The following is a 15378-nucleotide window of genomic DNA, read 5'->3' on the forward strand; positions in this document are numbered from 1 at the left end:
AAAATACCCTGACATAAAAACAGAAACTGACTGCCTAATTTATCAACATAAATCCCAAACCGGTGGGTATAAAGACACAAAGTTTGGCATGTAGGTTCCTTATTAGGGTCTAGGGGTGTTATCAGAAAGGATTTTTCCAAAATTACCCCCTAAGGGGGTAAAATGGGGGTCCAAAGTTTGTAGGGCGAAACAAAATTAGTTACACTATTTAATTCGAAACTTCACAGGCTACATTCCTATCGATAAATGAATAAACACGTGTTTCAGGTTATTTCAGAATTCAACCCCTAAAGGGGGAAATTGGGTAAAAATCAACATGAGTATTTATTACTGATACATGGCATTGTCCGTTTTAAGTGACATAACATTTGTAACCTTGAAATGAATGGAAAAAAATCGATATTTTTTTACAGTTTTGGCAATAACCGTCAGTTTTATTCGTTAATATTCTAAAATCAATCAATAAAGCACAAGAACAAGTGTATACCTACAGTATTGCCACATTTATCAAGAGTGAAAACTTGACATTGCTGTTGCATTTATTCAACTGTCTTGATTTTTAAAATTCGCGGATTTTTATTGAACTACAGCCCCGTGTTTCACATAAAATATATCATGCTTTTTATAAAATATCCCTTGAAAGTCAATAAATTGCTTTAATTAAGATTCTGTAAGCAATTATTTGACATTTCCTTTAAAACGGACAAAAACCATTTAAGGGCTATACAACTAATGAGATAGTAATGTTACACGTTATTCAGGACATAACTCTATTGGTTAATTGGGTTTATTTGGTTCCAAAAGCTTTTAACAATAAATCCTAGTATTATGATGTTAACCTAAAAACGCAGTTCTGACACTGCACCAACAGTATACTTACCATGAGTGTAGGTTAGGTGTGCTGAAAATGACATTAAAATGATGACAGATTGAACAGCTATTTTCAAAAACTAAAATCTTCATAGATTTTTTTGACGCACTCACTGGCGAGCACACCTAACGTAAACTCATGGTAAGCCCACTGTACTATCAATGGAGCGTCATAGTCATCAAATTGAACTCTGCAATGGCTAAATGGCATTTGGCCAAGGGTGATGGTTCCTAAAGGTTATTTCTCCCCACAGGTATCACCTCAACACCAGGCTTCCGTACATAAAGCTGTACATCGAGAATGAGGAGTTCAACATCGATGGCCAGCGGTGCGAGAACATCATGACGTGTCCCATGAGGCCCATCACATCTGGTGAGTGGTGTCATTGACAGAAAAATAAAAGTTACTTCTGTTAGGTCTTTGAGCAGTAATACGTCAAATAATTTTTGCATCGGGAATAAAAAACATTTCCAATTAAAAAACATTAACCAATTCGTGTGCAGTTAACTGAAAATCAACAAAAAGGATTCAATTGATTTAGCGACTGGTTATGTCATACTCATAGAGTCCTTCTTACTATTCCATGTCATATACCTAGGTAATTATTGGCTGCGTAAACTACCCTTTGCTTACCCGTACCACGTTACGTAACGTTCATAATTATTTGGGTAAATTTTCAGTAACTAACATTACTCCCCCAAGAGATTTATTTCAGCTTTTGAATGCTAAATAAAATGGTAAAAAGGCAAAATCAATGCCATAAGGCATTCTCTGTCAGTTAACCATCTGACTAAACAGGAATAATGCAAACCCACGCCCACTATTGACGTTGTACCGGACTACAACGTCAACTGTGAGTGTACCACGCCTAGCCTGCATACTACCCTGCTAGTTGATTATAATTGGCATCTTCCCCTATTCCAAAAAGTTCGTAAACACCAAACAGGCGGTCCCGCGGGACCCTCGTTTCGTGCGAGTTTCGAAAGCACTCCATCTAAGACGTTAGACAGTTAATAGGGGAGGGTGATACGCGTTAATTTGCTAAGTAGCTCCTTCCCCCTGCTTTGGTTGGGAAGTGAAACGTATCCTTGTGAGTAGAAGTTCTGCTTAATAGATTCCATGACCCAAATAAATTTTGTCGCAGAAAGTGCAGTCACTTTAAAGTAAGATAGAAATACACAAATAGCAAGAGTGGTTTCGGACTAAGTCTGATCTGAATTCGATCTGAGTCTATTAGAATACGGATCTAGTAAACTACAGGTCTAGTGTATAACCGGCAGACAATGGTGACTGAGTTTGTTGCGGCGCTTCTTCTTAGCACTTGCCAAATGTTGGTCTCGAAGCGCTGGTAGGGTAAAAAGATTATGAGACATGTAAAGGCTCCTTAAGAGCAAAATATTTGACGATTTGTAAGTACTATTTATTAGTCTAAACAAATAAAGAAATTTTGATTTTGACTTTGACATAAAAGTCGATGCCTGCCTGAGGTATGAGAGAGGCACGGGACTGTCTTTTTTTGTGTCAAACGTCAGCGAAACTTCAGATGTGCTTCAGACTTGTATTTGTATGCTCTATCACAGAATACTTCCGTGTCGCTCCCATACCTCACAGGTCTATCACCTGTAACTAGAGACATCGAATGATAGAAATCGGACCTAGTGCGTAAACTATCATCAAATAGTTGTTCGACTGCCGTATCATATTTTCATTAGGAGCGGACGTAGAGCGAAACCGCTCTAAGTTGACTACAACTGTTCTACAATAAAAATACAATACATACACTAGTACTCCAATGTCTTTGCTGTAAAGGGTCTCTGAACAGCCCATAAACGGCAGAGATAAGCCAAAGAACACAAGAGTACTCTTTACGCGAAAGCACACATCGCCCTCTTAAATCCGATACAATTTATGGCCCTGTATTTTTCCGGGAAGAGTTGAAATAAAAGTGTATTTACAATAATACGTCATTCATAATCCTGGTACATTTATTACAACAACTACAGTTGCTACTATTCTTCATTTATGTCTTATGCTGAGTTGCACCATCCAAATTTGACCGTAACTATGACCACAGAATAATAAAATAAGTACTACGTACAGAAGTTTTACTTCGAGAAGGTATTTAAAAAAATGTATGCTTAATGTCATTAACAATATGGTGTAATTTAGCCTGTCTCAAGAGTCAAGCACCATTTTGTTGACAAACGTCAGTGATCGGCACTGCGCCGAAGCTATAAGGCTGACTTCGGTAAAATGATGTGACGTGAACATGACGTGAGGTGCCAAACTGCGGAAAATGGCGGAAGAAATACATGATTTAGCATGAATTATCATGAATAATATTAACTACTTATTTACCTCTCAGTGTCTTGAGGCAACTTAAAAAAGTACATTCTGTGTTTTTATTATTATTTAGGCAGTTAAATACTGCACAGTATATAGTACACCATTTTCTTTATTTTCTTCCATCATACACAAGAATACGCGTGCGTAAGTCAATGTTCGCTCGTATGTGAGGCCTTGTCGAATAGTATCCTGTAGGTGGGCCATCGTGCGTGTTTTGTTTTCGATGTAAACTCGCGGAGATGAACAGGCCTGGTTCTACCGCAAGGCCAAAACAAACTTTTAAACGCAATATATTCGTATTAATGCTGTAAAACGCTCTCTGGAACACCCATAAATGGTGCAGATAAGCCAAACAATCCAGAATTCTTCTGGAGTTCCTTAGTTCTTTACATGTACATAGCTCTTAAGCCCGATACAATTTATGGCCGCCGTATATCTTCGAAACGAGTTGAAATAAAAGCGTCTGTACAGCGTGACAACCGGCTGCAATCCCTAGCAGTTATAATTTTTCCTTTCTCGGAAGCGTGAGAATTTATAGCGGTCATAAATTACGGAACCCCCAATAATGGGAATTAAATCCTCGGGCTCTCGCGTTTTTGTAGACATTTATGAAACTTTCAAGTTTAATGAACACCGTTAGAACAATGGCGGCGGGAGGTCATGAATAATGTTGAGAAATGGTGTTCGTTCGGCGTTGTAATGTAATAAAGAAAAATTATCCATTAACGGAAAGGCCAAGGACCTGCCATTCATTGTTTCTTATTATTTCTCACTAAAATCACAAAATATAACAGAAGGTAAACTCATGTATGTACCTCGCTTTGCATACCTCTCTCGCTCGCACGCTCGGCCGTCGCGCTAGGGTTGCTAGGGTTGTCTTGTCATGTGTTGCGTTTATTTCGATAAGATAGAAAAATGTTAATCTTAATACTATGCAAGAAAGACAATAACAAATATCCACGTATACTTATTTATATTTAGTACGTTATTATAGTAATAGTTTGCAAACAAATACACGAGAAGGAAGTAGTATTTAGTTGAGTGACACTATTATCCAACTAATATTATAAATGCGAAAGTTTGGATGTCTGGATGTTTGTTGCTCTTTCACGCAAAAACTACTGAACGGATTTTGATGTAATTTTACAGTATTATTGTTTATAACCCTGAATAACATATAGGCTATAATTTATGACGATCTGTGACAAACTAAATTTCACGCGGGTGAAGCCGCGGGCAAAAGCTAGTTATCCAATAATTCCTAAAACCTCTCTAAAACAATTTGATATTCCTAATAATTGAGTTGGCTTTCAATTTCACTTGAAATTCAAATAAATAACTTACTTACCTCCCCGAATCAACTGGTAATTTAAAAAATGAAAATTCGGTATTTAATGATGAGTTTAAGCAACCAAATACCGAACAATTATAATACGACTTTTTCTGTTCACTCATTTTCGTCAATTTCGCAAAACAAAATAATATCACAGGCGGTTGACCGGCGCGTGACTCAAGCGAACCACAGCGAACGTGTGGCGAACGTCTGTCGCGCCACGTCGCGCTCGCATTCGTCCAAGACAGTCTTGCTAGAGGCGGTGTCTATGTGTGCGTGGCTCGAGCGCGTTTAGTATGGAGTTTGTCTTCTGTTATATTTTGTGCTAAAATGCTCTGAGAATCGAAACAATCCACATAAGTAACAATAGATCTAGCACAGAACTGAGGCAGTGCCTGAGTAATGGGAGTGCCACGGGAGGGGTCACAATCAGGGATGTTATGGATATCCGTAACCGTAACCGAAACTTTCGGATAAACGAAATAAAAAAATATCCGAAATCGTAACCGGTTTAAAGTTTCGGATAGTTTCGGATGTAAGCAGTTTAAATTGTTTTTTGTATAGCATTATATGTAAAGGCATAACAGCCTGATTTACCTTTATAATGCCATCTAGTATCAATTTTTATTTTTTTATTCGATGTAAAGTGTGCGGCCATGAATGAACCGTGTTGGACAACTATTGCAAATTGCATTCTAAAGCACAGATATCCGTAACCGTAACCGAAACCGGTATAATATTAATCCTATATCCGTAACCGTATCCATAACCGAAACTACATATCCATAACATCCCTAGTGACAATGATATGATGTTGTGACAGAGCATACAAATTTGAAGCTCATCTGAAGTCAAGCTGATTTGCTTATTAGTATTAAAATATTGTTTTCTTCATCATAGGTTCAGAGAACTGTCCATACGACTACATCAAAATCTACGACGGCAGAGACGAATCGGCGTCTGTGATCGGGACGTTCTGTGGCATGGGCAAGTTCCCTTACTCCATCATCGGGACTTCGCAAGATCTCTTCGTGGAATTTGTCAGCTCGCCTGCAGGTATTTACCAATATTAAAATACTTGGAAGATAGTAATTTAATATGATGTATTGTAATATCAAGTCTATTGACTATCGTATATCGTAATAAGTTAACCTAGTAAAATTTTAAATCTCGAGGCGATGTGTATCTGACCCGTCTCTTTAGTAAAAAGTAAAATATCTTAACAATTATTTTCTTAAAGGAGGGCTGATTGATAAGATAATATGATCTGACTAAAGTATTCTCATAACAAGACATTAATTAAAATGTAAACCAGAGCCCAATTAATCCGTGGTAATTTCCATATTCCATCAACAGCAATCAGGTTGCGCTGATTAACAACTGCGTTATTATGCATCTATTGTCTCCGAATAATGCTCTATGTCAATCCAATAAGGTCCTCTCTTGAACACCGGCTTCCACTTCAACGTTGGCAACTGGCCTGGGCACGTCGAAGCCGCCGGCTCCAAAGTGGGGACGTGCGACTGGCGCCTCACAGCTGAATCCCTGAAGAAGTCTGGAGATACTGAAGGAATATTCCTGTCAGTAGCTCACTGGTATCCGCCGCACACGTCTTGTACTTATCTGATGCAGGGACTACCTGGTCAGGTTGTGAGGCTTTACTTTCCAAGGTAAGGAAACAAAATGCCCTTTTTATTTTTTGGCTTTGTAAATAAGACTGTGGTTATCCGACATCATCAGCTGTAATGAAAGATTGAAGTAAATGACGTTTTATTGTCTGCAGCTTCCGAATCAATCGCATCGAGTCCCCCATCGTGCCTTGGACTGGTGACTGTGGCGAGTCACTCACTTTATACGACGCTCCAAGACCTGATGACGCTCGCATCATCAAGACCTTCTGTGACACCTTCAGTAGACCAATGGAAAAACACGACTTTGTGTCGACTGGAAACGCCATGTTTGTTAGATTTGAGAGCAAGACTGGGAGTTACAGCGGGTAGGTGAATTTTGGATGAGCATAACGCTCACATCTGTGTTTAAAAGACTATCATGCTTAAATTGTATTCTCTTTACAGCTCCTCCTTGTACTATTGGGCACACTACGACTTCTTCAATAACACACGATTCGGAGAGCCTGTTCCCAACACTGCTTGCGATGAAGTCATTGCCTCTTGGAAGCAAAGAGCTGGTCGCTTGAGGTCGCCACTGAACACGCTGGTATACAAACAGGCACCACCAGGGGAGGACGTCCACTGCCTGTATCGATTCGTCACTGATAAGAGGATATACGCCAGAGTCATACTGACCATCTTGAGCGTGAACTTCAAGGTAAAGTACTTGTTTCGGCATAAAATATAACATGTAACGCTATTTGTACGACAAAGATTATTTTTTGAACATTGTGAAAGTTTATAGTCTATTTTATATTATTACAGAATCTCATCACAAGCTACAGTTTAATTTAAGTAATTGTTTATTCAACAGGAGCATCCGTATACACCAGTATCCTGCCAGAACTGCTACGAAGACCGTGCCGATAAGTTGATCATCTGGGAGCCTTTCCCTGGATCCAAAACTCCTAACTCATCAATAGGGGTCACTACAACGCCTCTACCTCTTCATTTAGCCGTTCAACGATCTTTGGGTTCATGTCTATGCGCAAAACATGCAAATACTGTATCCAGAGCGAGGCCATACAGGGTAGTATCGTCTGGAGAAACACTGAATCTGCAACTCATAGTAGACAATGCTCACGCTGCTGCGTCATACTTCAAGAATCCGTCTCCCCTCTTCGAAGCCAGGTACGAATTTGTCCATGGGCCATTATGTGGACCACCAGTTTTAGCAGCTGCTTCAGATGGTGAAATCGTCTATCCTCATTTAGAAGCCCTAGGTTATACAGAACCACCCAAGCGCATCCAGTGCATTTGGGATTTAGAAATTGAAGAAAAGAGAGACATGTGGCTACACTTTGATAGTATCAAGTTTGCATCAAGGCACTGTGAGGATGGCAACATACAAATCTACTTACCTGGCAGAATAGAACCGTACCTATCAATCTGTGGTGGCAATGTGTCTGAAACTGAGAAGTTACCAATACTTTCGGCAGGGGAACTGGGTTTTGAATCATTGGATGATCCATTGGTGATGGAAAAAGACAAGACTAGGTCTATTAGAATCGTCTTTATTGGCAGCGCTTCTCCTGCCAGAGCTGCGTTCAAAATCGCTTGGACAGGCCTCTTCCATTTGCCCAAGAATTCTGATGGAACGCTGATGACTTCTCGACTGACTGATGGTGGAATAAAATCTTCAGACTCGGGACAAGGTTGTGATTTTATTTGTCCTGGCGATGAAGCTCTTTGTATTCCTGCTAGACTTATTTGTAACGGTGTCGTCAACTGTCCGAACGTGACGACAAATGAAAGGAAGTTCTGGACTGCTGAAGAGAAGCGGGCAAGAGAGGCTTATTCAGAAGATAGTTTGAGGCGTCTCGGGTATTTGGATGCGTTGAATGGTATTCCGTTTGGGCAGTTGAACGATGAGTCACCAGAATTGTGTGCAGGGGCCAGGAGTTCGGTTGGAGGGGACTGGACTGCGCCTGCTTTAGGTGCTGGTCTGGCGATTGCTTTAGGAGTATGTGCTTTGGGCGCTGCCTGGCGCCTGTGCTGCCGCAAGAGGTCTCCAGACGAGGAGTCCCTGGATTACTGACACGCGGCCCGCGGTGCGCCTCACGCACCGCCCTCCCTACATTCAAGGTCTACATCCAGGGATCTCCCGTTAGATTGGAGCCTTCATTGACAGACACTTTATTGAGCGCCGGAACCTTGACTTGTAAATTACACGAACATCATTATTGTGTTGAAAATATTGCTGGTTTCTTCTGAAACCAAAATTTAATGAACATTCCAACTTGTTACCTTCGTGAATGCGGTAACATGATGACTACTTGATTTTAATCACATCTCATTACTATGAGGGTTCTCAATTATAAATAATAAGGCGCTCAACTAATAGTTGATTTGTAATTAATGTACATACATTACGTACGGTTAATTAATTTTAATATTAATAACGTACATTTAAGAACGACGATCATAGGTATAAACGACAAGGTGATAGTAGCCAAACAATTAAGCAATTATCAATTAGGTAAAATAGTGATAATAATAATAATTTTGTAACGTGGTTTCAATTGAATAAGAGAGACTCGTGAACATTGTTAAAGGTACGCTCATTATAAAAAGTGTTGAATAAAGTTAAAGTTTCGATTAAGAAATTGACTACAAGTGTGATGAAAAAATAAGTTGGATTCATTCTCATGAAGCAATTTAAATACACGACTTGATGCTACTGGAAATTGCACTGCTTCAAAAGCAAATTTGACTGATTGCGAACATCACTGTCAAAAATTAGGAACATAATAATAATGGTGTAAATATTATCATAAGCATGTTGTTCTATTATGAGCCTTGCACTCTAGGCATTTGTGGTTCAAGATATTTTGTGTTTTGAGTAACTTCTAAGAATTTGAAACTTACATCAGTGCATTTATTTAATTAAAACTTAGTGTTGTAAATACATTTCAGTGTGTTCCATGTATCATAACATTGTGTTTCTAGTCTCATCCAACGATGGATTTACTAGGCATACTAACTTAATAGAATCAATACTGTTAAAAGCTCTCTGTATTTTCATCCATCTTAACTTGGAAATGGCGTATCAATTGGATTACTGAACCGCATCTTGCTTCTAGAGTAGAGTGCTCAAGAGGTAAATTTCGTCGATTCCTTGGTGTATCACTCATGTAATGTTTTACTTGTTAATCATTCAATTTACATGCCAAGGGATCTTTGATGTTTACCTTATGTTTAAGGAAATGTAACGCACGATGATTAGCAAAACTTAGTTATATGTTCGTTGTAATTTGATTCTGTACAATTTGTATAGACCGCTTCGTAAGGGCTGGGGCGTTTGATATGGAAATTGAGTTAATATATTGGGGGGTAATGGAATTATTTAAGACATGTTAAGGAAAGGAGATCCTTAAAGTCCGCATTTAGAGTGATGTGTGTTTTTTGTCAAACTTTCTAATCGTAATCGTGTATTACCTACAATCTTTTAAGAAGATTTTATACTTTGCTTTATACCTAAGGCTGCGGTAATCACTTACCATCAGGTGATCCGTCTGCTCGTTTGCCTCCTGTCCCATAAAAAAGGGTGGCGTGCCTAACTTACTAGGTCTTGCTTGAAATGCCCGTGCATGCAGAAGTGGCATTAATGTAAGTGTACAGTAAAGGCAGATTGCGTTCTTTTATCACATTTGCGACAGCTCTTGCGAAGTAAGTCATAAAATATAATATTTTGCACAATTAGTGCCCCCGAACACTGCCGGCGTATCCTTCGCTTGGACTCCATTCCTTGATGTTGAGCTTTTAGGTATTATAATGTACACATAAAATTACATTCAGTGTTGCCAGCGCAGTATTACGCAAGGTTTTTTTTTAATAATGCTCAAAAAAGACATGTTTGAACTAGTCATGCTCTGTAAAACTACTTAAGTATTTTGTTCGATTTTTAAGTACAATATTGTTAATAATCATGTTATTGTTAACATAAGCAAACACATTGTTAAATTAATGATGTAATAATCGCTTGTATTTTAATTAAGAAGTACAGTCGACAGTATTTTAAATAGTACAAACCATTGAAAGCTCAATCACAATCAATTCAGCTCAACATCGAATTCTCTTTACCTTAGTTGTAATTTTAGTGAATTGTTTTATGTACGCAAGTGTACTCAGTTAATCATCAAAAAATGTTAAAAAATAATAATATATTTTGTACAAAACTGGTCTGGCGTTTTTAATCACCCATAGATTTCCCACCGTTTTATACCTAACGATGAAAAGTAATGCAGGTATGCAATAATATGAATAAAATGTGCCCAGTGTAGACCAAATCCACCATTTCCCTCAGTAGATTAAAGAACGCGCTATTCAATGGAGACCAAATGACTGATCATGATGAAGTAAGTATGTCTAGGTATATATTTGATACCAATCTAACTGCTTGGCCAACGCGGCAACGTGGTAAGCGTAGACGAGAATAGCTCCCAATAACTGAAATGGTTTCACAGTCTTATGAATAATTAATTTTTATGTTTCATTAATTAACCATTTATTTAGAAATTGATAGAGCCTGAGTACTAAAGAAGGTAAAACCACTGAGTTTTAAAGAACCTTATTAATATAAATTTTCCAAAAGAAAAAATGCTTTTACGATTCAATAAAAAGTTAAACTTTATCACTCAGTTTGCATGTTGCCAACAAATAAATTTCTTACAACATGGCGTTTAGAAATTCATAAATCCCGTGTACATAAAGCTATGCACCGACACCATTTTTCATGTTTAAGCGGCTCTGTGCGAAACGTTGGACGCATGTGTTTGACTACAAACTTTGCGATATATTGGCATTTGCCACCAACAATATTGGCAATTTGCACAGCAGATATAGAATTTATTTGGATTCAGGATCTGTATTTCATCTTAGATTAGGCACACTTGTTGGTTGTTAGTCGAATCCCGTCGTGTATTAACATATGAATATTGTAAAGACATTTTGAGCAAGTTTTATTTACTTATTCAGTTTTTTCTTCAGAACATCTTTCAATAACATGGCTTAATTTATGATTTTTACAACAAACCAGGTAAAATATTTGGTAGTAATTCAAAACCATGGCAACATTTCTACATACAGCCATGGGAGTGAAAACATTGACCGACGTATCTCAATAGTCAAATATTGGAGCAATAGCTCTACTTTTTTGAAACAGACACCCGGGTTTTTTTTAAAACCTGTATATGGAATGAAAAGATTCGTTACTTTTCAAATGTCTATTCAAGCCATTCTATAAGCCTTAGTTAACATATTTTTCATACATTCTGAGAGAAAGTATAAAATACAATGAAATTGTCGATCAGTAAACTTTTCTATTTAGCTGTAACAGAAATGTTGATTTGTGAACTTATCTGTTAGAGCTAGGTATTTAAGTATTTTAAAAGAGGATTGGTCATAAAATATTACTTTGTATAGAACGCCAAACATTGGTACATTGACTCTAAATTACTTCCATTTAGGTTAAACAAAATAATAAATGCGCTTTTCGCATTATATGCTAATGTTTGTTTTGTCTATCAAATATTTGTGCAACCAAAATGCGAGGTGTTTAATTAATAATAATATACATTTTTAGTAAAGTACATTATTAATACTCGTAAGGGTAGGAGTGTTTCCCGGAAAAAATAAAAGCCGGACTTCAGATATTAAAGTGTAAACGCATCAACAATTTATAGATATTTGATCGCAAACTGAAATTTGACAAATAAAGGACGAATTTGGACAAGGATTGACCATAGGAAACCAGCTCATATGAGCACATGCAATATTTATGCAGTCGCAACTTAGAAAAATATTTTTTACACAAACACCATAAAAACAAATCCCCTGTTCCACACATAAAAATGGGATTAATTTGTATCGAATATTTTTTATGACACGCTCGTTCGAAGCTGTATGGAAACTGTGCAAAAAGTAGTAAGCGAATAAATTCGTTATCCGGGCATTTTTATTATGAAACAAATAAATCCCATCCAGGTGCACCAATATTTAACTACTCTGGAACTGTTATGTCATACATACAAATTGATTGAGGTGCTCGTACATCAGTAACAGCAGCTGTGCTTTTCACTCCAATACATTACAATCTATCTATATTTATAAAAGCGAAAGGTCACTGATTGACTGACTGACTGACTCACTCACCATGAAATCTCAGAAACTGCAAGTACTAGGAGTCTCAAATTTTGCATGAGAGTTCCTTTTAGAACGTAGGTGCTCACTAAGAACGGATTTTCTAGACATTTTTTGTTCCAACATTTGGTTTTTAGAGCTTAGGTTTGGAAGCAACAAAATCATCTCTATTATTTTTGTAAATACTCAGACTGATATTATAATATAATGCTACTTGAAACAAGCTACTTGTATTTTCAAACGAAGCTCTTATCACCTTTCGTTCCTACCTTTCTAGCCAGGATCTATTTTTACCGCCAATAAAAACCTAACCAGTACCTAAACTTGTAGGTACCTTACATAACACTGTAATTGAGTATGTATACGGTTGTAAAATTGCACGTAAAACATCACTTCAGCCATAGGATGTCCATTGCTGAACATAGGCCTCTCTCAATTATTTCCATAATGACCAACCGGATAGCGGCCTGCATCCAGCGCCTTCCTTACCTTTAACATACCAAACCATGTCTTAAAATACCACTGTGATTTATCATCATCATTTCAGCCACAGGAGGTCCACTGCTGAACATAGGCCTCCCCCAATGAATTACTTTCCTTGAATTGCTATGAAGAGTACATCAAGTCAAATCAAATCAGCTGTAAACTTTAACAAAACGGAATAATTTAATTGCAAATCGGAATCGAAAGTCGTTGACTAAACTAAGTTAGGTCAAGCGGGGCCGATTTCATTAGCCTCCCAACAGGGGGGTTCCTTAGTTCTCACCGAGCCAAGAAACTTTATTATTAGTTTTTCTACTGGTTTGGCACGTGGTAATCGATTTTTACAATGATAGAAATAGTATTTCACTTTTATAGCTGCTAAATGAAGCATTGCTCTGTTGAGCTCTCCTATGTTGAAAAAAAAAATGTACATAAATGAGTATGAATTTTATTTTTTTCTTTTCGGACTTGTTCCCACTCTGTTGTGCATTTTAATGTTATAATGTTATAATAAATAATAATATAAACGATTACTTACATAGGAATTGAATTTATTCATGTTGTAATTTAAATTGTCTCAGGACATAGGAAAACATGATTGTTGGTGTTTCATTTAACTCTAAGGCTGAGTTGCACCACCTAACTTTAACGGTAACTATGACGATACCCGGTGCTTTTTGTATGGAGTTGACAGATTTTTGTCGTTTGTCAAAGTTAAAATAAGATGGTGCAACCCAGCCTAAGTATCTAATCGTTAGTTAAATACAAAATAGAGATGGAAGAGCGAAAAATAAACAAATTAATTTATATGACAATTAATAAAAATAGTCGTAACTAAATCGTTCCAGCAAGAACTCATCCTTGACAAGACTCTTACAAGTTCCAATATTCTCTACCCATTGCCGGTACATACCAACTTAATACTTATACTTATCCTTCATCCAAGATCCGAGGTGTCATCTACGAGCACCTATTCCCAGTGCATTCAAGTCCTCGATCCTTGTCGTGCTACTTACACCCCCGTTTTAAGAGCTACCGTCGAGTATGTCTGGATAGTACCGCATGAATATTCACAACGCACCTGCAGAGGGCGCCACTACAAGTTTACGCCCGCGTTTACTGCAGCTGGATGTTTAGCGCGCTTTTTACGAGCAAAGGAATTAAGGGGGATGGTTTAAGTCACAAGAAAACTCTTCCCACTCGGTGGACTGACGATCTTGTAACGCACCTGGATGCGAGTAACGCAAGACCTGTCGTTGTGGATACGGAAGAGGCCTTTATCAAACAGTAGACGGCATTCAAGTTGAGGAATAAACTAAACAGATAATAATTTTGTGTTAACAATAAAGTAATTAAGCATAATAGTAATAGAGTTTTAAGAGATAATTCTCCTATTTGAACTACTTGATCATGATCTTTATTTTAGTGCTTTGAAACATGCATGGTCAACAAAGTAGTTATACCAAATAAAAGCTAGGCTTACTTAATAAGGAGAAAATTGTATGTGCCTTCGGTAAAACGCGTGCTTTTACCCTCTTAAGGGTGGAGTTTCGTAAAATCCGACCTAAGTGACCACCTACGTTAGAACGTAGGTCCTTTTAGAAAAGGACAAGAAAAAAATTTGAGACTCCTAGCATTTGTAGTTTCTGAGGTTTCGTGATGAGTGAGTCAGTCAATCAGTGACCTTTCAAAGCGAAAGCTATAGATTTAGAAAAGCTTATCGCTTGTTACTTGAACCAAAATCCATTACAACTATTCTCTTTAACGGGTTGGTATTGACGACATTAATTTTAAAGCTACGATAAATTCTCGCCAGTTATATCGTTTTCCCTTTGGGTTTATTTTATGCCACTATTGTTACAATCACTGTGATTTATTTGTCACTAGCGACTTGCCCCAATTTCGCAAGGATAAATAACTTATTTACACAAAACCTTGACTTGATTACATTCTATCTAAATCTATTGGTGAAAACTGCATTAAAATCTGTTCAGTAGTTTTTGAGTTTATCGCGAATTAGACATGCGATGGAAAACTTTGTCTTATAGTAGTGAAAACTTAGTTCAGTCAAACCTTCAACTACATATTATATCTCCCTACATGACATGATACTTCAAACTTCAATGGACAATTTAATACAAAATATTTTTGTAATCTCCTTTAGTGCAAACTTGTTTAGGTTAAAAACACTCCCATCCGCACTAATTCCCTGATTAGGTACATTGGATCCCAAAAACACGTTTGGAACACACAAACTAAATCCTATTACGGAGCTGGATAAAAACTAGATGGGATTCTAGACTGTGTACGAAAAATATTTCCAGAGATAACTCGATTCTGTTTCGCTGCGCTTTGTGTGAGTGATTCAGACGGACATGTAGCCTGTATCCCACAGGGTGTGGCGGATTGACAAATACTTAGGCTGGGTTACACCATCTTACTTTAACTTTGACAAACATCAAAAATCTGTCAAACTCCATACAAAATGCACCGCTTATTGTTACGGTTAAAATGAGGTGGTGCAACTCAGCCTC

At 37.6% G+C, this 15378-nt stretch overlaps 1 protein-coding gene across 1 annotated transcript in view; it reads left to right on the plus strand.

The window, feature by feature from the left end:
* LOC135074719 (uncharacterized) overlaps positions 1 to 10401 on the plus strand; it is a 118587-nt gene extending 108186 nt beyond the window's left edge. Inside the window, exons 7-12 of the mRNA XM_063969085.1 lie at positions 1125 to 1243; positions 5451 to 5606; positions 5986 to 6220; positions 6334 to 6546; positions 6626 to 6878; positions 7035 to 10401. Coding sequence (XP_063825155.1) covers positions 1125 to 1243; positions 5451 to 5606; positions 5986 to 6220; positions 6334 to 6546; positions 6626 to 6878; positions 7035 to 8258 — 2200 coding nt within the window. The 3' untranslated portion in view covers positions 8259 to 10401. The remainder of the gene's footprint in view (positions 1 to 1124; positions 1244 to 5450; positions 5607 to 5985; positions 6221 to 6333; positions 6547 to 6625; positions 6879 to 7034) is intronic.
* Positions 10402 to 15378: the final 4977 nt, after the last annotated feature.

The sequence above is a fragment of the Ostrinia nubilalis genome, chromosome 9 (assembly GCF_963855985.1).
Source record: "Ostrinia nubilalis chromosome 9, ilOstNubi1.1, whole genome shotgun sequence".
NCBI lineage: Eukaryota > Metazoa > Arthropoda > Insecta > Lepidoptera > Crambidae > Ostrinia > Ostrinia nubilalis.